We start from the raw sequence: 21,684 nt of genomic DNA, 5'->3' as shown, positions 1-21,684 counted from the left end.
AACATAATGATCATCATTTAGTTTAATAATTAGGCACCATCTCCCCTATATATTGTATAAAAACTTCCTGCACGCGGAAAATTCCCAGAACTAAACATAATATAATCAAATATTCAAAGTAAAATTCCCAAAACAATACATAATGTGCACCTTAAATAAAATCAAAGTAAATTCATAGTTTAGTAAACTTACCAAAAGAATGCCAATTTTATTCTTTTATGCCCAAACCAATCTTCAATACAAGTTTTTGTTTCTCAACCTAACTATATTAAACACGAAGCATAAATTAGATGTTACAAATAATTCAACTATATAAGCCATTTTATGTATAGCTAAAATGGATATTTTATAAACACTTTCACTCTCACAAATAAATCACAAGTAATAAAACACCACATTCAAAGAAACACATATTCAACAAAATCATTAATATTCAATCAAATTTATTGAAACCAAAAACTCATTGTAGAAAAAAAAATCACAGTAACCAATTGTTCTATGATTTTGTAGTAATTTGAGGAAAAGATTTTTTCAAAAATTACCTTACGAATGTTAGTCTAATTAAAATGTGTCAAAATTAATCCAACTTAGAGAGTAGCACAACACACCACATAATACAAAAATAAAAATTGGAATTCCTAGACTAATGAGATAAACACAGTCAAATCTCAATATAATAAAGAAATGTAGAAATTAAGATCCCTTGATGAGCACATGGAAGTTAGATCTTTTATTTCAAAATTAAAAATTAATAATAATAGAAATCATTTTTACTTCTTTTAAGAATTCTTAAATGACTTCCCTAAATTTTTAAGATAGTAAAAGATCCAAAATTACATGTTCACATTAATAATAAATGGATGTCACACAAAACCATGTTTAAAAGAAATAAGTTCCATACCAAGAATAAGCTTAACTACAGAGACCTCTACAAGGCTGAAAGAACCATAAGCTGCAACAACAATAATAAAAGTAATGCAAAGTAATTAATTAATATCATTTTATATCAAACATTTAACTACTTAAGTTGTGCCACCATTGAATAATGTCAACTCATTCTTCTAATTATGTCTTGTTTTACTATGAATAACTCTAGTGGTTTCTCTTGTAATTGTTATTTTCATGCATTGACAGATTGCTGATATCTGCAGTTAAGATACTTTAGCTTGAATATCTACAACATTAACAATTGTAGAAAAGAAACACATCGAACAATCCAAGTTACTAAGCATGATAGAGAAAATGAAGTATGAATTCTTCATAGACCAGCAAAGCTAATATTAACTCTTCACGGGTCTGCATACCAGGCCACCATGACTTGTCTTTTAAGTCGCCATGACTGACCTCTTTGAGCTCCTTCCACTATGCTTGGAGTTCTTTGTCTTTTTGAACAACTTCATCAGTTTTGCAGTAGTAAGAACAGTACTCTTGAACCCATTGTTTTATTGCAGCCCAGATTTCAAGTCCATCGACAGCATATGGATAATCCTCTATCAGTAGGCGAAGGCCATGTGGTGAACTTGGATCCTTCACTGCCACCCCTCTAAAACATAAAACAAAATATATAAGACATTATTTTCCATTTTTCTGTTTTATACTTATCTCATTTGAAAGAATTAATACCTCTTGATGAGATCAGCTGGGTGCGCCTGTTCAGCTAAATTTCAATTATTATAAGCAGCTGAAGATAATATTTTTTGGGACATACCACAGACTCAATAATACCCCCACCATTTACAAGAAGTTGTCTAGCAAGTGAATTGACATTCATGTTGTCATGGAAGTGAGGGTGCAACAGTTTGTAAATTGGGTGTAACACACTAAGCTGCCTGTTTGTTGCTAGCACAAATGGCTCAGCTATTGCATGAGTGTTCAACCTATATGACCAATGAAAATTGAATTAATATTTAGATCCATCACAAAACATAAACTAAAGTTATATGATCTAGTTTTTCTGACAGAGATATACCAATGGCTAACTAGTTGGTGATGGCAATAGTCATTAACAACGACATAAGCTTTAGCAAGTTGCCAAACGGTACTTTCTAAGCCTTGTTGGGCTGGTGTAATAACTTTTCTAACAACGCCTAATTCATCACCATTTGGATGTGGCAGGCTTAGTTCAATTTCCAGAGGCCTCAAGGTGCCATCATTGGTTAAAAACAGAAGTGTTCTAGTGGAATAAATTTTTGATGAAATTGTGTCGTTGATTCGCCTCATGAATGGCATAAAAGTATCATGGTGAACCAATATATAAAGCTTGTTTTCATAAAGGGCCTGATTAAGTATCTGCTCAAAAGTATCTGCTCAAAACCAAAGGAAGAAGAGTTTAACAATCAATCTAAAAGTAGAAAACCAATTAGATTAGATAGCAATGGCAGTGTATAATTATGTAACATACTTTTGATCACATGAGGCATGGGATATCTGAGGAACTGAGTACCATCAGCTCAAAACATACTGCAGAAATATTGAAATGGAACATTCTTTTAAATTTAAACCTCCAGCAAAAAAATAAGCAAAATCCAAGTCAAATGTTATGATCCATTCAACAAAAAAAAGTCCAATGTTATGACACATTATTCAAGCTGCTTAAGTCTAAAAAAATCAGCAAGCAACAAACTCTTCACCACACCAGTAAGCATATTTAAGCAAGTACCAGAGCCTCCAGAAACACATAAAAAAAAAACAACAACAACAAATTTATGTCTTAAACAACACAAACAGGAAGCTCCAACGACACCAAACATAACAAGCTCCAGTAGCAACTCCTAACAACAAATAGAAAAATAATAAGTAGTCAAATGATGTTACTAATTGATAATCCCTCTTTTTGTTGTCATTTCTTACTCACCAAACCAAACACGGCAGTACAATATATAAATATATATTTAGTTTTCATGAAAGTATAATATTTGAATGATCATCTCATTCTTCAAATATAAAATGCCTACATTATTTTTTAAGTAAATTATTTTATGATATCTTAATATGTGCTTAACTAAGCTCTATACAACATATGGTGAGATCATGCATATATATAATATATATTTATGTTTGTATGATCTGATTATATATATGACTTTAAACTAACATTTACAATTCTTAAGTTTGAAAGAATCAACATGTACCAAATTAAGAAAGGATGCCTATAATACAAACAAGAAAGTAGAAGAGACCAAACGAGAAGAAAGAAACAAAGAAAAAAAGGAAATAAAGCAAATAATGTGCTGCAAGTGAAAACTTATATGACACTGTTAGACAAAATAATCTGTAAGATTCATGAAGAACAATAGCTTTCTTTCTATTAAGACACCAGCTTGCACTTGTACACATTTGCCACAAAACATGGTCTCCATAAAATTTGGTTATATAAGGTCGTAGTCAACCACGGGAACAAAAAGAGAGCTCCAAAATGATAGATATGAAAAGAGTACTCTTTCTCTCACTTAACAGTCTCTCTCATATGTATATATATATATATATATTTGTGTGTAACTAATTAAACATGCATGTAAACAAATTACATCATAGTTTTATTAAGTATAGATATGAAAAGAGTATTGTTCTACATATATTTCCTTAATAATATATCCTCAACTAAGACAAACTTTTCCTTTAACTCAATATATCTCCTGTCCCCAAGTAATATCATAAAAATATATTAATTTAAAAACCAGTAGTCTAAATTGAAGCAATTAAAAATATAACAACAGTCAAAAACTCAGTTAAATATCAAAAACATATAATCTAAAATTAATAAAAACTCAGTTTACCACATCAAAGGAATGTCTAGACATGATATTTTAAATTTTAATGGCTGCAGCAACAAAGAAACTAATTAATTAGAATAAAACTGTATTAGAATGTTTGATTTTCTTGGTCTTTAATTTCACAAGTCAATTATTCATTTATGCATTGCCAAATTAAGAAAGGATTCAATGCCAAGAATCAAATTTACTCATTCATAAACAATTACTCATATATCTCACTGAATATTACTTCAAGAAAGCAAGCAAGGCCATCACAAGTAGTCAACCTAAAATACTTACAAATAAATCGATACAAACATAAATTAACAAAAATATACTCTATAAATATATATAGGAGTTTAGTCTACATACAAGCATTCATTCTTATTCAAAAACACACCAAATGGAATAGAGATCCCTATTATATCAAATAATAAAATTCTTTTCATGGGTATAATCTATTTCTATTGGGTTTAGTTAGTGCAGAGAGTATTAACGTTCCATGTAATAAAATAAATTTAACAAATGCAAGCCTCTGTTTTGAAAAGAAAAACAACTCTTAAATAACAGAATCCCCTGCTATTTTCCCCCCTTTTTAGGCTTTGTTTGTGTTAGTGTGTAACATGGAGAAAGCAAAAATTATTGATATATAAAAATAAATATGATAATCAAAATCATAAAGAGGCTGATTTCACAAAGAAATTACAAGCTCATTTTGAAATTACAAAGAAAGCTAGACTCTAGATGTACTGATAATCCTCACACCACTCCAAAAATAACTTTAGACTATCCATGTGCCATAGCTAGACTCTGAATGTACTAATTTCGCAATATGAAAAATGATACTTCTAAAAGCACACCATGAACAATACATATTACTAAAGAAAACAATACTTCTAAAAGCACACCATGAACAATACATATTACTAAAGAAAACAATACTTCTAAAAGCACACCATGAACAATACATATTACTAAAGAAAACAATACCCAACCCATATTAAATAAGAAAATAAAAGAAAACAAAATATTAAAGGCTACTGAGCATACATATTATGAAGAATGAATCTAAATGTGACAGAATAAGGACCCAAACTCTTTTTAAAGAAACACAATGATACAATACACAACAAGTGATTCTAGATTAGAATTTCAAAGCAAAGTTCAGCAACAACAACATTTTTCTTGCTAATTTTCGGGATCATAGAATAATATACAAAACAAACCAATGAATCACAGTCAGGGAGAGAACTAGTACACCTAGTAGATGTTCCAAACATCAAGGGTTCAATTAAGATCTGAACAATTTTGAACATAAATACAAAGATTAAGATTATAGTTGGGGAAAAATGGGTGAAGATGGAAGAAATAGAATTAGGGAAATCCTTACCCATTCCAATAAGAGCATGAAATCGAGAGAATAGTAGACAAAAATCAATGTTCCAAGTATCAAAGGTTCAATAAAGATCTGACCAAATCTAAAGATAAATACAAAGATTAGGATTTATAGTTGGGGAAAAATGGATGAGGATGGAAGAAATGAAATTAGAGAAGTACTTACCATGCTGATGAAAGCTTGAGATCAAGAGAGTGGTAGCCAAAAATCAGAGAGAGAGAGAGAGGAGAAGAAATGAGGGGGGAGAGATAGACGAAATAGAAGAATCTTGGAAAATAGGAGAATAAAAAATTTCTATAATCAGTTTCAATTTTAATTTAGCTTACTAAAGTTGATTAATTTATATCAAATATATAAATGTCTTCATTTCATAGTTATATATTTTAATAGTTTAAGAAAAATAACATCCATAAATACTTTTATTATACTGCCTTTAACGAAAAATATATTTTTTGAAAAATTATTAATCCATATGATACCTGATTAATTATATGATAATTATGTGATAAATTTAAATTTTTTTGGGAGAATTAAAATTATTATTCTGCCAATTTAAAGTTTATACATATATTTTTAACACAATTTTATTAGTGAATATTATAATTTTCAACGACTAGTTATAATAGTAGCATAGTATTTAATTTTTTAATATTAGTTGTATAGTGACTAAATAATTTGTTGGTGAAAGTGTAATACACATTTTTTAGCAACTAAATGATTTAGTCACCTAAAATGAGGATTCCCGCCACAAAACAATTTGGTGCCAAAGTTTCCCTCACTAAGAAGAAATGTAGTCGATAAAAATAACAAACAATGACTAAAAATTTAGTCGCCAATTCTTTTGGTACCAATAAAACCTTGTTTTACAAACAATGACTGTCGTTAATATTACAGAAATGTAGTCGATAAAAATAACAAACAATGACTAAAAGTGAAGTTTTTGTAGTGATCATTAATGAAATTTTAACAAAAGAAATATTCTTTTATTAAATATATAATAAGTAATTCAATTAGCAGTTAATATTACAAAAAAGTATTAAAAATTTAAACAATTATTTGAATAGCTCATTGAAAAACAAAACTCATTCTTTAACTAATAGCTATTGTGTGTTGCAAATTATTATTTAATATTTTTTATGAATATATTTACATAAAATATATTAAATTATATTAAAAAAAATACAAATTAACTTAGTACTTGGTTAGAAAATTTATATTGCATTAGACAACAGTTTGAGTAGAAATGTTGTCTCATGTTAAAAATAAGCATGTTACAACACTCTCAATAAAACTGTCGTTTCATGTGTGTTTTAATTTGCATGGCACAACAGTTTGTGAGCGATTGTTGTGTCATGTATATTTTTAACATGACACGACAGTTCTACTACAAACGTCATTTCATGCATGTTGTCTAAGTACAATTTTGTAGTAGTGGATATATATTTTTTTTTTTATTTTTAAGGATTTAATTATTATTTTTAAAATTAAAAAATTAGATTTTCTAAAAATAATTAAATTAATTTAAATAAAGAGGACACAATTTGGTAGTGATCAAAGTTTGGGGGCAAAATTGACAAGTATTCTGCACATGACATTGTCACATCAACAGAAAAAAAAAATGACATATCATTAATCTGTTAGCCACCTAGAACAAAATCTAACATAAGTCTCATACTTTAGTAATGTGTATAGTTCGTGGGAAGTTTTTAACATCATGAATCATTCAGGGGGTACAATCATATAGTGTTCATAGTTTGGAGGGGAAAAATACTATTTATTTAATTAAATTTCTCAACACAGAAGTCCATATGTTGATTTTTTTCTATATTGTATTTTCACAACTATATAAATTTTGAACAATGTCTCAACAAATAAGTCAAAATAATAATTTTTTGTACCAACTTGCCAAACTTTTTATAATTGGGGGATATGCCACATAAATTAGCCTAATTACTACCCCCAAAAATATAATTATTCTAACTTTAAGTCTCAATTCCTAAGACAAATGTCCGATCATTTCTCCAAATAATTAATTATCGAGCCCTAAAGCCTTTTCTAAACATTTGAAAATATTTCTCGAGCAATTTATGAAAGAATAAAGAAAGAGCATGCTATATTTGAAGATATAGACAAAACCCTCATTTTCTCTCTTCTTCAAAGCCTGTCGTCGCCTTCTTTCTTCTTTGCCTCCGGCTAGGGCTCTCGCCGACCGTCCTTTGAGTTTGGACATGGCTCTGGTCGGGAGGCGTTGCTATTTGAATAACAGGCACTACAAGAAAAAATGTTTTTAATAACACCAAAAATGTGTTATCAAAACATACCATAACACTTTTTGATGTGTTAAGACCGACTATGTTATTATAGGTCAGGGTACTTTACATAACACTTTATCATTGTTATACAGATGTGTTATTATACTATCAACGATAACACACTTTCTGTGTTATTTTAATAAATAGATAAGTGTTTAATTATATTATTTATAGTTGATTATATAACACATTTCAATACTTTTAAATTTGTGTTATAGTACACTTTAGTATGACACATTTTTTGTGTCATACTACACTTTAGTATAACACATTATTTGTGTTATATAATGAAGTTTGCATAACAAAATTCTTTACTTATAAAAAGTGTTATTGTAATAGATATTATAACACATTTTTTGTATTATTTTAATATTTAGATAAGTTTAAATTATCATTATATATTCATTTATATAACATTAATTTATTCTATTATATTTTAATTTTTTTTATATAATTAAAATTAACTTTCTAATATATACTAGCTTCGTCAAATGAACTTGATTTTCAAATAACAAATAGTAAAAACATTCAACATTATATTAACAATCCACAAATTAGTTTAAAACATTCAACACTGTCATCAACAACAAAATGTTCTTAAAGTATTCAAGTAGTCTTAAATATTCAACATATTGAAAAGTTACTACTTTCAGCACAAAATATTCTACAGCTGCCCAACACAAAGCCTTCAAAATTAAGTATCTTTTTCTATTTTGCTTGTCACATCTGCAAAATAAACAAAGAAATATTGTATTGTTATTATCTAGCATCACAAATTACATCAAGAAAAATGTTGTGGAAATTATTTACAAGAGAGGACACTTGTAATGAGCATAATATTAATTCAAATCGGCCCCATTATCATTTTTTCTTTCTCATCTTCCCTATCAAATCAATCAAATAATACTATCATAATACTATCAATTGAACCAACAGATTCTCGTATAGTTTGTTAATGCATCCTCATCGGTATTATCAAACCACAGGCCAACTTATTACTTTACAAAAAACACTACCCAAAAACAAAGGCAAAGGGTTGTGTATGAAGTTGACTCCTACTTTCGATGCCATGATTATGCCATAAGAATAGCAACAGCCACAATAAACATAGACAACATACTTACTAGCAATATATATGTTCTTCTTGACGATTTTCTGTATTCTCCAAACAAAAGAATTCCCCAGAAAATGCTTACTAGTGGAAGTGCCTGCCAATCACCATCCCAAAAAAGTCCATATTAGTATGTGATGCACATTTTGGTTCAGTTGAAATTTTGCACAAACAAGTTTATCCCACAAAAGAGAAGTTTGGAATCAAGAAAAAAAAAATATTTGAACCAACCTGAACAGCATCTGTTGCAGCATACCCTGCAGCTTGGCCTCCCATAAATTGGAGACCATTGCCAAACCCGCAGAGCAGACCGGCCATTAAGGCCCAGCCTCTGCCATTCCAGTCATTCATATAAGCCTTGAATGATGATTTGGGTAAGTCCAGCACAGGGTAGTAAAGGAATGTGATGTGATGATTATAGCAAGGACTAAACAAGATACTGAGAAGTAAAAGAATACAGTGTAGACAACCAAGTGAGGACCCACATCTTTCAATGTATGACATTGATCATTTGTTGCCAAGTTGAATGTTGGTGAGAATAGAGAAAAGCAAACACCAACAAAGAAACATATGGACAGTCCAATGAGAGTGCTTTTCCCAAACACATGTAGCAAGAGTTATAATTATTAAATGTGATTGAGAATCTGAGATGCTTGGATTTGAATGTTTGGTGATGAACGTCCAAATATTGTTGTGTAGTATTTTTGCAACACAAGATTATCACTTTTCATCTAAATGTGAGAATTTTAATTGATTTTCCATACTAAAAAATTATTGTCTTTTACAGTGCCATCTATAGTGGTACAGCTAGTTTTCTGCTCATTCTCATTATCCTTAAGTGCACCATCAAACAAAACAATTAAGTAAAAATTGCATCACTTAACAAGCTGGATGCTTTTATTTTTAAAAATGAATAAAAACAAGATAATTCTTTGATAACCTTAATATTTAATGAATGAAACATACCCCTCTTTAGATGAAAAACCTTCAAGCTTTTCTTTATTATCAGCTGCATTAGATGAGTGGACAGTAGAAGCAAGGCAAACTGCAACAAAGAAGCAGCCAATGCCAGGGAAAAGGATCTCGGCTCTATTAATTCTATTGTCTAAAAAGTAATTCAAGGTTGTTCCTGTCACCATTAAAGATTGCAACAGAAGCAAAAAATTCAGTATCTATAAGAGCAACATAGACAAACATCAACATTTAGAAATGGTCAGAGAGAGAGAGAGAGGGAATGAAAGAAAGGACCTATAACAACTGTTATGCTTGCTTGATCACTTTTGTGACTGATAAGCCAACAAAAGGCCAAGCATACTGAGTTGAGAGATTTCCAAGGCTAAGTATCACCCCTCTTGCCATTGCAAACATCACAGAAGGCCAATTATCCTGCACCAATCACCCTAACATGAATCGAAACCAAATTCATAAAATACAATACAACTCCATTATGGAAAACAGATGAATTTTTCATTATGATGTGTTCCTTATCACTGGTCTCTCCAAATAGCACCACATTCATCAAAGAGAATAGAGAATGAATGAACTAAACTTTATCTAAATATATGCAAGTGTCGAATATTTTTAATTCAACACTTGTAATGAGCTAAAAAATATAATCAATACTGAATTAATCATGAGAAGGAGCAGCCAAAAGAATTATATAAAAAAAGAAGAGGAAAAACAAAAAAGAATGGATTCTAGACATGTCTCATAATAATTGGACCTTTTTATTAAACTTCATGGAGACAAGACTGTCACAATAAAATTGTCTAGCAATATTTTTATCTCATTTTCTTATCTAACTTTTAGCTTCTAGCTTCTATAAAAATAAATTGATTTTCACCTCTGCTAAATTGATTTTCAGCTATGTTAGGGTAAGAATAAAAAATAAAATAAAAAAAGGAGAACAAAAGCTTCTGTTTTGGGGGTAATCTCTGAAAATTACATAGGCCAAAAAAATATGACAAAAGCCTTTGGCATGCCTTAGTAATCAATGGTGGTCATTATCTAGATGATATCATCATAGGAAGGAGCACCATCACACTGTACTACATGATATCATCAGCATTCCTTTGTGATTAAATAATAGCATTTCATACTTCCAACACAGGCCCCCCTGTGTGATCGCTTCCATCACACACACATAAGAGTACTTAATAGAAAATGAATTGGATAAAATGATCTCTGTAAATGTACCAGAGATATGGGACTTTATTATTTATAGCTGAATAGTACAAAGATACAAAGAGAGGGAAAAAGGAGCTGGAAACCAAGAAGTGATTAATAGGAAACCAACCACACTAATCTACTAACTATAGCTAAACCTATATTACAGTTAGAGCTAACTAACTACATGTTTAAAAGTATTTGAAAACCACATGAATATAGTTAACTCATAGTATTTAGAAATCACATGAATGTTAAATTCTACAAAAGTAGGCACCAAATAAAATTAGAAAGAGATCCAATTCGTTTCATTCCTAAAAATATCAAGGTACCAAATACACATAAGGATTGAGTATGACTGCCACAAATAAGCACAAATTTAAGGTACTCAAATACAATACATCAAGCAAGCCCAAATGAAAGGTCAAGTACAACTACCACAGGTAAACTATTTGTTCAGGTAAATTACTTTAAGAGGGCAATATTCTATTTCCTACAAATTTAGAAGGATTAATACTTTAGGCAAAGACTTTTTCGATTATATATTTATTGTAAAATTTGAAGCAACTTTAAGTTGTATTTTCTTTCTTTCTTTTTAATGTTTGGTTTTATTTCTTGGTGCATCTAAGCTGGAAGTGTGTTGCTTAAAAGTGTAAATTAAGTTGATATAATTGAAATGGTTAAAATAACATAATGTTTCTGCTCAAATTTTGTTTTTGAAGAATAAATTGTCTCAACCAAAAGATAGTGAACATGCATGCCAGAAAAATAGCATAAGAAAACTGAATTCAAACCTTTGCTTTTCTAGCCAAAACATCTTCCAATTGTCACATAGTCCAAGTAAGATCAAAAGCACACACCTGAAATTTTTCTTAACAATATTTCAGCAACTTAAAAACAAAGGTAAGAGTGGAGATTATCATGCTCTTAGGGCCAAAAAAAAATGTTGGAGCTTATTTGTTCAAGTCAGTATTGAGATGGCTAATTAAGATTCAAACCCCATTGGATAGTATGTAGATTCGAGAAAAAAATAATGAGTTTTAATGCAACCACACCTTGTTTGATTTAAAACATGAAAATTTAAGCAATAGCATGCTAGAGAGGCTAATGTATAACTTACTAATTACAGAGTCTCAAGTGTCTTACACAGCTTAAACACTTTTATATAGTGATAATAATAAACAAACCTAAAGGGCTCGATGAGCTAACTGAGTTGAACATATCCTGCGAGAAATGCTAGAAACATCAAGAACAGAATCACCTCCTACTGCACGAACAGCAACTACCATGGCTGCTGCTTCCCTGCTTCCAGCATTAGGAATAGAGGATATGAGAGAAGCTTCTATCTCCTTCCATTTACATTCTTCCTTCTCCAAAAGAGCCTTTTGTCTTTCTTTACCTGTACCCTCCTCTTCACGTCTTTGCATTAAAAAGTCTTCTTCCATCTCTTTTTCTCTTATGTAACTGTGAAGGATAGGAGCTTTTTCTTTTAATTTTATTTTTATTTTCTTATAGTCTGATTTCCTTTTCCACAATTGTTTATTTGTATTATTATCACTACTCATTAATACTATTTTCATTTTTATTAAAAACTAATGATTATATATTAAAACAAGGCTTCTCAACTAGACTAAAAAAAAGCACATGTTATAGTTGAAAAAGCAAGAGAAATTGTATAAATTAAAGGCTATAATACAAAAATACTGATTCTTTCCAAACAAAGGTAATAAATAATGTTAAATAATGTCTAATCAATATATGTGGTCAAAAGGTTAAAAAAAAGGTTCAATATGTCATATAATTAGACAAACAAAAATACGTTAAATTATAAAATGCATTCAACATGTTATTTCATAAAGAGTCATTGTATTACTTTAGACACCAACAGTAAATTTCATACTGCAATCATATTAGTGTTGTAAAACCTGATGGTATATGTTAATTTAACAAGTCAATCCCTAAAATTACCTTTGAAAAACACTTAGAGAGAGGATTCCGGAGAGTTCCCAGCTGAGACGACAAGAGAAAGTAGCAATAGAGTAACTTAAAAGCAACGCAAATAATAGCTCATATATAGTTAATAATTAGAGAGCTCTAAGAAGAAAAAAAAAACATATATTATGCCAAATTTTGCTAAAAATAGGTAAGGGATAAGGAGCTGCTATACTCAAGAAAATGAGAACCGCAAGGGCTCTTATCCCTCATTACCAAATTTCTTGGAAATTATAGGGCGAACATCATCTGCATCTACAAGAGTCTCTAAGAAAGGAAGTAATGAAATTAGTGCATAGTCTGATGGATCATCAAACCAACTCTCTATGGGAATCCCATTATTCACTTGCAAGCGGAACACCTGAAAGGATTAAAAGAGACCAAGGCTTAGGAATTAAAGTACATGACATAGAGCAAAAAAAATTGTTTCCTTCCTCAATTTACCTTAATTCTACCAATAAAAGTGCCTTATAACTCCCCTGCCTCTCTCTCATTAGATTAATATTTGTTACCACTTCCTACAAATACCAAGGTTGGAAGAACAATAAATTTTTGAGTAATACTAAGACATTAGCTCGTATCAATGTACGATACAAGATCCTGTTGCCTGCTCCTAGAAGCTCTTTCACTAAAAGAACACTGACTTTGTAGCTCTAAAACAAGGCATGTTCTACTTATGATAAGCCTACACAAATTTTGAATTCGTAGCTCTATCCTAAGGCACATTTAACATCAAATGCACGATGTAACTAATCTTGAAACCCAGTAACCAATATGAAAAGGATAGCGTAAAATGCAACTGAAATAAGGTTAGACATCTAAATTAAAGAAAGAACCAAAGTTTGAAATTTTTTACAAATTCATCATGAGATATACCCAAGGAGAATAATCAACTATAGCAAGTTTTGCAAGATCAATATCTAAAACTGTCAAATCTTTAGTGTAACTGCCATCAGAAAAGATGCGCGATTCACGATAAACATGTCGAAAGATGATATTTCCATCTGGATCTAGAATATCAAGGAGTTGTTCTGCATATATGCTTTGGCTGGCTGAAAAAATAATAACTTCAAACATCTCAGCAACTCGCTCTAAGAATATTTTGAGGTGAGGCCGTTTTCTGACATACACAGTGTGCTCTTTCATGTTGAAAAAAAACAGTAAAGGTGAAGTTTGCATCTTCACAAGGTTCCAATGTAGAATGGACAAGTGTTTCTGCATGTATGAAAATGGGAGGTTAAATATCAATCATATAGTCAAACAGATATTCCTTTATGGGAAAGTAAAAACAATAGGAAAAGATTGTTCCTCTTCATAAAATTAACTCTTGTTAAAAAAAGGAAATAAAACTGTCATATATTTATTTATAATTTTTAATATGTATTTTAATTTAAGCCATTAAATTAACTTCATGAACAATCACATGGCCCAATCAATAGGCTTTGGATGGTAAATCCACAACAAATTTAATTATCTTACTTTCAACTATTTCACCTTCAATGGTTCATGACCATGTAGGGACCTCTTGCAATATATAATAGAAACCTTGAATTTGGTTAATTCAATAATGATCCTAAAATTATCATCAAAATTACCTATATTTTTCAAGTAATATGTACACTTCTGAATTATGATAACATGGTGGAAGTAGTAAATCAATTGACAAACTGACTAGAAAATTATGACCATTCCAGGAATCAGAATAATAAATGTAATGACTTGATACAAGCAACTCAATCCACTTACCATCCAAATCAAGTACTAGAGTTATAAGCTTCCTTCTTGAAGTTTCCTTGGGCAATGAATTGGATTAGAAATTGGATCCATCATTTCTTGTTCATCTGATTTCTCATCAATGGCACTACTGCTTCTAATAGAGTCCTCTAGTAAAGGTAGAACACAAAATTGCTCAACAACACCTAGCAGCATGTTTGGCTCTCAATGTACGTAATTAGCAAAGCAATTTGATTCACTAGTATCATTGAATGCAGTTCCGCCAAAGGTAAAGTCTGACACGATCATGTCAGAAATGTAGAACTCTGAAACATCACAATATTGATAGTCACCTGAACTTCTATTATCATCAGTTTCATCTGCTTCTAACCAAGAAATGTTGGGATACTTGTCACTACATACTGCTGATAAATGAAAGAATAGAAAATCAAATATAAGCTTTACACAAGAAGCATAAAATAACAGTTTTTTTATGTTTGATAAATTTTAAGCTAAAATATAGCTAGGACGAATATCTATTGTTTGGAATGCATTTACTCTCTTTTTTCTTCTACAACTGCTTCTTACCAGCAGACAACTTAAGGAAATTGGTTAGTATTGAATGCTCAAACCTGCATCACTGTCCTTATTTGCTTCACTACGAACTTCAATGAACTCCAAATAAGGAGAAAAAATAGTCTCCAGTCGTGGTGGTAAAGCATGGCTAGACTCCAGCAATAAACGAAAAAGTGTTGATACGTAATTACAAAAGTAAATTAGAACCACCATTGATAAGAGTGAGAGAGAGAGAAAAATATAAACTTTTTTCTAGTTATTATGTTAAATAATGTGTCCAATTGTTCAGCTATATCATTCTTTAATTTAAATGAATAATTATTGTTTAATTAGAAGTGGTTCGTAATAAAAAATTTATATAAAAAAAAACAACAAAAATGAAATATTAGTCAAATCTGACTTGTCGAGAGTGCTTGATTTTTTTTTTCCTTTTAATCTTACAGGTGTTGTATTTCGGTAGGTGTTATTGTAATTTTGGCACAAGTAAGGTGGTTCAATGTAATTTTCTCTATATTTGAAAAGCTCATACAAAACAATTGTTTACTTAAAATGATCTCACATATGAAAATATATATATATAATAATAGACCACGACTGCATGTCATATAAAAAGTAAAAACTTTTTATTAAAAAAATTTACCATTTGTCCCACGGTTGTAGAATCACAAGATTGATTCTGAGACTGAGATTTTTCATCATCTAGAAATTCTTGATGGTCAACTGCTTCATCGCACGCAATGTCCTCAATAGAGACTTGGATACCCATACATACTGCGAGAAAAGTTCAATGCGTCTTCAAATATGAATGTAAAATTGCATATGAATAAATGCTTAAAGAAAAATGGTTTCCTCAAAGACAACATTAAATATTTCACATTGTTAGTCTAATAAATAAAAGCTTGAGCATATACTACTCAAATCCTCTATTCGCTTCTATTTTATCTTTCATAAATTGTATAACTAAATCCAATTACAATGACTGAGGCATGCAATGAAGTGAATAAAATTATGTAATTGTTATAACAGAGAGGGAACCATACCAGTAGACCTGTCTGGTCATTTTTTTATAGGAAACCGACTTCAATCCTTTTTTGTATAGATGTTATAACTGTTGGCAACAGTTCAGCAGTCATTCTTGAATATCTGTAACACAAAATAGGATTTAGTGAAAAGATAAAAAAGCAGGATAAAGCAGGAAGTCACTTTGAGCAAGAGCATCCTGAACCTATAGGTACAGCAACATTCTAAATACTATTCCCTGGTGTCTAAATAGCTAGCAACTAGATTGGAAATTTAATTAAACTTAAGTTAACCAAGTTGTGAAATTCCCAGTTTTTATAATAGTATAATTCATGTCCTAAATGACGGTAACAGTAACCAGGTACCCAGGCAACAAGAGACATTTTATTTAAAAAAATTGAATGGCATCAAGCTTAAGCAGCTCAATAAGCAATGCATAATAGTAAATCTGTCATTGGATTTGGAGATTAAAAGATAGAAAAAAGACATGTATTTAAACAAAATAATGTGAATAGGAAATGAATTATACAGTGTGGATGATATCAAAAGCATGAGAATTTTGAACAAGGACACCAGCAATCTACCATGGATTTCCCATTGAATCAAGTAAAGAATACCTACACCAGAAATATGTGGAAATTGTCACTTAAGACTTGAGAATCTAAAGATGATGTTTGTTGGACCAACTAAAAAACTAAGGAAAATGGTCTACGGCCAAGAGCTCTTTCTTTCAAACCTGGATGCAACTGCATCAAGATATGCCCCAAGGAAATTGAAAGTGCTGTGAAAGATACAGATTTTGAAGGTTCCTTGTATTCTGCTACCTGCAAAAAAACTGAAGAAGGTCCATCCAACATGACTGCCAGAGTTGAGGCAGATGCAATCCGTGCCTAGGTATCATGGATTCAAGAGTTAGAGAGGAACACTAAAAAAGAAAATCATAATATTTTAAGTTCTTAACTTAAACAAATTTCCCAAAAAAGAGCAGCAATATATACCTTCAAATAAGGGTCAAATAGCAAGCATGTCATCAGAGTTGCTTGAAATGAGACTGATAGACTGAGGCCTCGGATTGAAAAAACCCCAGCAATATGCAAAATCGAAAATTAATTTTGAAAACCACAAATTTTATAGATTCTATGAGATTCAAGCTGATAAATCTAACATCTACAACTAAAAAATTACCTGGCTTGCCAAGACCGAAGAGAAGAACGAATCTGAGAAGCCCAACGACTGGAAACAGATTGACAGAGAGATAGAGAAAGACGAGAGAGAGAGAGGAGATTTGAGGGATGGAGGAGATTTGAGAGACTGAGGAGTTCAGAGACCGTACCAAGCTGAAGAAATAAGTCTCTTCTTTGTGTCGAAATGTTGAATGAAATGGGTCTGTTCTTTGTTGAAGAAATGTTGAAGGAAATGAAAAAAAAAAAAGCTAAGTGGCAGGATGACTAAATATTACCGCCCTTTTTTCATTAAGTTTCCTAATATAATATTTTTTCATAGTACTTTTTTATTAGTGTTATATTCATGTGTTATGGAAATGGGTATTTGGTGTAGTGAGGGGCTCCCATGGTCTGTATCTCTCCTCTTTGTCCTGCTCTCTTCCTCTCTTCTCATGGTCTGCCCTCTTGTTTAGGTTGGATTCTGGTGGTTACGACATTATTTCCGGCATGTGCACCCGAACTCGTGTGCATGGATCTCGCCTCTGATTGGTTCCGAGTGGCTAGGTTGTGATTGGCTAGGCTGTATGGGTTCCATATGTGAGGTGTGGGCACCTATTAGGTGTCTACATGGGTTGTTATTGAGTCTCGTAGGTCACGAGTAAAAACATTCCGTGGTTGTGGTTGTCATCGGAAGAGTTGTAGATCCTAGGGATTGGTCGATGCTCGGTTTTCTTGGGGGATCGCTCTGTTTGTGTTATGATGCCTTTGTTCTCTTTTATTTTATTGTTTTTTTTTTCATTTCTAGAATAGAGGTGGAGTTTCTCCACTGCAATGCTAGATTAGCGGGGGATTTAGTTGTATGGCAAGGGAGGATAACTTTGAGTCATATTGGGTGGTTGGGTTTATACCTAATTATTCAATTTGCTTATGTAGGGACCTCAATCATGCTTCCCTTCGCCTTTAAATTCGGGGGAGTCATCGATCTCTATCTTTATTGACCCTATACTTCATGAAATATTACTCTCTTGACTCTAGTTTTATGAGCGTAGTTGGTCACTACTATGTTGCCCTTATTTGTTGTTTGAATAATGAGTTAGTTTTTTTCCAATTTTATTGAAATACTTTTGGCTAATTGCCATTAGTGGGACAAATCTGTCATATGCTCATTTGGTTTGGAAACCAATTTTACCTCACTCTCTTTTGATGCTCGATAGCTTGTGGCTTATTAGACCTATAATTGGGGTAGTTGTTTGGGTTTTCTTTATTTTTAATGTAAACGGAATGGTAAGCCTATTAGTTGTTACCATGCTCTATGAGCGATATCTTCATGTAATGAACTATGTCTAATTTACCTTTTAAGTGAAATTTCCTTACATTTCAATATATATATATTTATATATTTCTTGAGTCGTAAATTAAATTTCAAGCCCAATTAACATTTTGGACCCTCGGCCATGCATGCACCTTAAGTGCATGGCCCATGCACACGTCCCCCACGACCTATAGCCAAAATTTGGCTCACCTGAGCCCATAAGACCATCATAACCATCATCATCATCCTCACATCGGGCACCACTACCATCCCCACCTCCAGTGGTGGTGACCACCACTAGCCTTAGCGTTAAGTCGGGGCATTCCTGCACTCACGAGCATGCGCTAGAGGTTGTAAGTCCTAGTGCTTCTTTTCACGACACCACACCCGTCGCACCACCACTCACCATTGGCAACTCCATTGTTCCCAACAATTATGCCTTCAACACTAATGGTGACCACCCCCTCTTTACAGAAGAACCACCAAAGATCATTCTTAGATCATTTCTAAGCCCAATAACACATGTTAATCATAAAGACTTAGATCTAATTCCCATGAACAATTCCAAATTTAGATCTTATCGTCCAAACAAATCAAACCATATCGAAGCCTCAATATAACATCACTTGCGTCATTCTTAAATACTAAGAATAATCAACCCAAAATTAAATTTAAATATCAAACTTATATATAAAGCTTCAACCAAAACTCAAAGAAAAGTAGTTGATCAATTCCTCCCCTTAGTGCCTAACTCTAGTGTCATTTTTCGCCAATGCCTAGTCTCCAACAATCTACATATAATGATGATACTTCTAAGCTTCCTTTAAAGTCTATGAACATCAAAGAATTCATTAACAACTCACCCTTGGTGATCAAGGAACCTAGCCGAATCTCCGAGTACCAAAAGCCTTTGTTTTTCCTTTTCCTTTTTCTTTCATTGCTTTGTTCTCTTCTTCCTTACCTTTATCTAATTTCAAAAATAGGACTGCCAAAATGATGGTAACCACCCATGTTTTCTCCTATAAATGTAGAGCAACAACCTTAGATTAAAATGCACTTCAAATCCCTTTAGAAGCCTTAAACATATCAGTTGTCATCATTTGTTACCATCGTGTACACATAATGAATTTTCCTTGTGATAACCATGTTGGGAATAATGCCCTTAAAGCATATGTAATAGAAATTATTTTTATGAAATAAATAAAGGATATGAACTTGTTTGCATTTTTTGATTGTTTTATATTATTGTTTGAAAAATATTATTTTATAAATACCAGAACATTCATAAATTCATTAATGTGACTACAACCTTGTATTGGTATTATAGGATTAAAATTGTAAGGAATGAATTTAAATAGTTCATAGTAAAATAAAGTTAAGGAATCTTTAGATTAGGTCCGCTAGTATTATGAATACGTGTGATCTAGATCCAGATCACTAATGTAGCAGGACATCTTAGTGGAGGTAATTTGTATTATTAGATTATATAGAACTAGACTCGACATATTGTTAATACTTTAATAAATACTATTTTATTAGAAAGAATTAATTAAACATGTCAATCAATGATCACATACATATTGATCTGAATCCTAAAGTTATTGAGAACATTTGTTTATGTTATATAAGTCATTTGATTCACTCGTGAGGGTCTGTCAAAATAATCAGGCTAAAACTTTTTTGGGGGGCTCACTGATGTAAATGGATGTAGACATGATATACAAATATGGAGTCTTTTCTTTCTTCTTCAATAGTTGAATAATGTTTCCCTTAAGGTTTAATCTTTGGTAATCTTTGGGACTGAATTATTATTGTGCTCAAATTCATAAATCAGTTTATATATTAACTATTTACTAGTAAAATTAATGGTACTTAAGGATAAAGAGATAATTAATTAAGTGAAAGTTAAACCTATCCTAGCTTTAATTATGAATCATTAATAGATGATTGAGTTGTATGCAATTGTTATATCATTGAACACTTGTTACAATACAAAATACTCAGTAAATATTATGTCTATAGTTCCAAGAGTGCAATCCCATATTTTTAGTGGAATAATATTAAGATCAATAAATAAGGTTATTAGATTAAACAATTTTAATTAATAATCTAAGTTTATTGTAGTTTTGAATTATGAGTCAATGGGTCCCCTAACAAGCTCTATCAACATTATTCAAGGTAAAAGTTGAAAACGAGAAAAATTGTACAACACACATATTTAGAAGAAAATTGTTCTTTGGGAAAATATGTAATTATGAGATAATTTAGATTAATTAATTATTTAATAATTTATTTATTAATTTTCAACAATTATAATAATTATTTATTTTATAATTTTTAAAATTATTAAAATAAAAATAAAAGTAATTAATTTTGAATTGATTAAGTTTTCCTTTATTTAAATATGAGTTATTAATTTGGTAGCTCAAATTGGATTTGAATTTAGATTTGTGAATATTCACTTAATTAATTAAATAAAACATAATCGTGATTGGATTAGAATTATCAGTTATTCAGATATTTTTAAATATCACTTTGAATAATTAGTTTAAAAGATAATTTTAGAAATTATTTTTTAAAAAAATAATTAAAAGATATTAAGAGACAAGCCCAGAAAATGACATCTGTCACACGTCAGTCACAATACTTACACTATAAAGATAAATGTTTAAATTTTATTTAATACATTTTAAATAATAAATGATAATTAACAAACCCTATAAGAATAATATATGTAGAAAGTATTTTTCTAGGCCAGATACAACGCACAAGTTTCATAAGCTTTAACTCACTTACAGAAATAGATATATCGTATAATTTTCTGTCGAAGAAAAACCTAATTTTCTCAACTTCTATTCCAAGATCTCATGTGTTGATTACATCCTGTGAATCACAAACAATTAAATTATTTATTTATGTTCTTTATATGGTTTTTTTCTTATATGTGTTAATTATGAATGTATGTATATTAATAGATTCGTTATTTAAAAGTGTTTTATATAAAAAAAAAAATTGTAATCTCATAGGCCCACCTATGGCGTTTCTTCTATGCATATTGGAAAACCATTTCCAACAAACCATCCATCACTTATCCACTCTCTTTCCTTTATCATCATTTTTATTTATAAAGACTCTATATAACCTCCATTTCATTGCCTTAGAGCAACTACA

General features: G+C 30.9%; 2 protein-coding genes and 2 pseudogenes across 2 annotated transcripts; all 4 read right to left on the bottom strand.

The window, feature by feature from the left end:
* Positions 1-823: 823 nt before the first annotated feature.
* On the bottom strand, positions 824-5,460 carry LOC133818943 (probable linoleate 9S-lipoxygenase 5). The gene is given in 7 exon segments (XM_062252068.1): positions 824-1,543; positions 1,624-1,690; positions 1,693-1,877; positions 1,970-2,303; positions 2,402-2,460; positions 5,143-5,230; positions 5,314-5,460. Coding segments are annotated over 5 exon segments (786 nt in total). The 5' UTR covers positions 2,421-2,460; positions 5,143-5,230; positions 5,314-5,460; the 3' UTR covers positions 824-1,362.
* Positions 5,461-8,533: 3,073 nt separating this feature from the next.
* LOC133815145 (ureide permease 1-like) lies at positions 8,534-12,182 on the bottom strand (annotated as a pseudogene).
* A 749-nt stretch (positions 12,183-12,931) lies between these two features.
* Positions 12,932-15,786, bottom strand: LOC133815144 (uncharacterized; annotated as a pseudogene).
* Positions 15,787-16,082: 296 nt separating this feature from the next.
* Positions 16,083-17,109, bottom strand: LOC133815143 (uncharacterized). The gene is made up of 4 exons (XM_062248019.1): positions 17,037-17,109; positions 16,775-16,928; positions 16,568-16,655; positions 16,083-16,161 (listed from the first exon to the last, which is right to left on the bottom strand). The coding sequence occupies exons 1-4, from the start codon at positions 17,067-17,069 to the stop codon at positions 16,083-16,085; spliced, it is 354 nt and encodes a 117-aa protein (XP_062104003.1). The 5' UTR covers positions 17,070-17,109.
* Positions 17,110-21,684: the final 4,575 nt, after the last annotated feature.

This window comes from Humulus lupulus, chromosome 2, assembly GCF_963169125.1.
Source record: "Humulus lupulus chromosome 2, drHumLupu1.1, whole genome shotgun sequence".
Lineage (NCBI taxonomy): Eukaryota > Viridiplantae > Streptophyta > Magnoliopsida > Rosales > Cannabaceae > Humulus > Humulus lupulus.
This window is presented reverse-complemented; position numbering and strand designations above follow the sequence as displayed.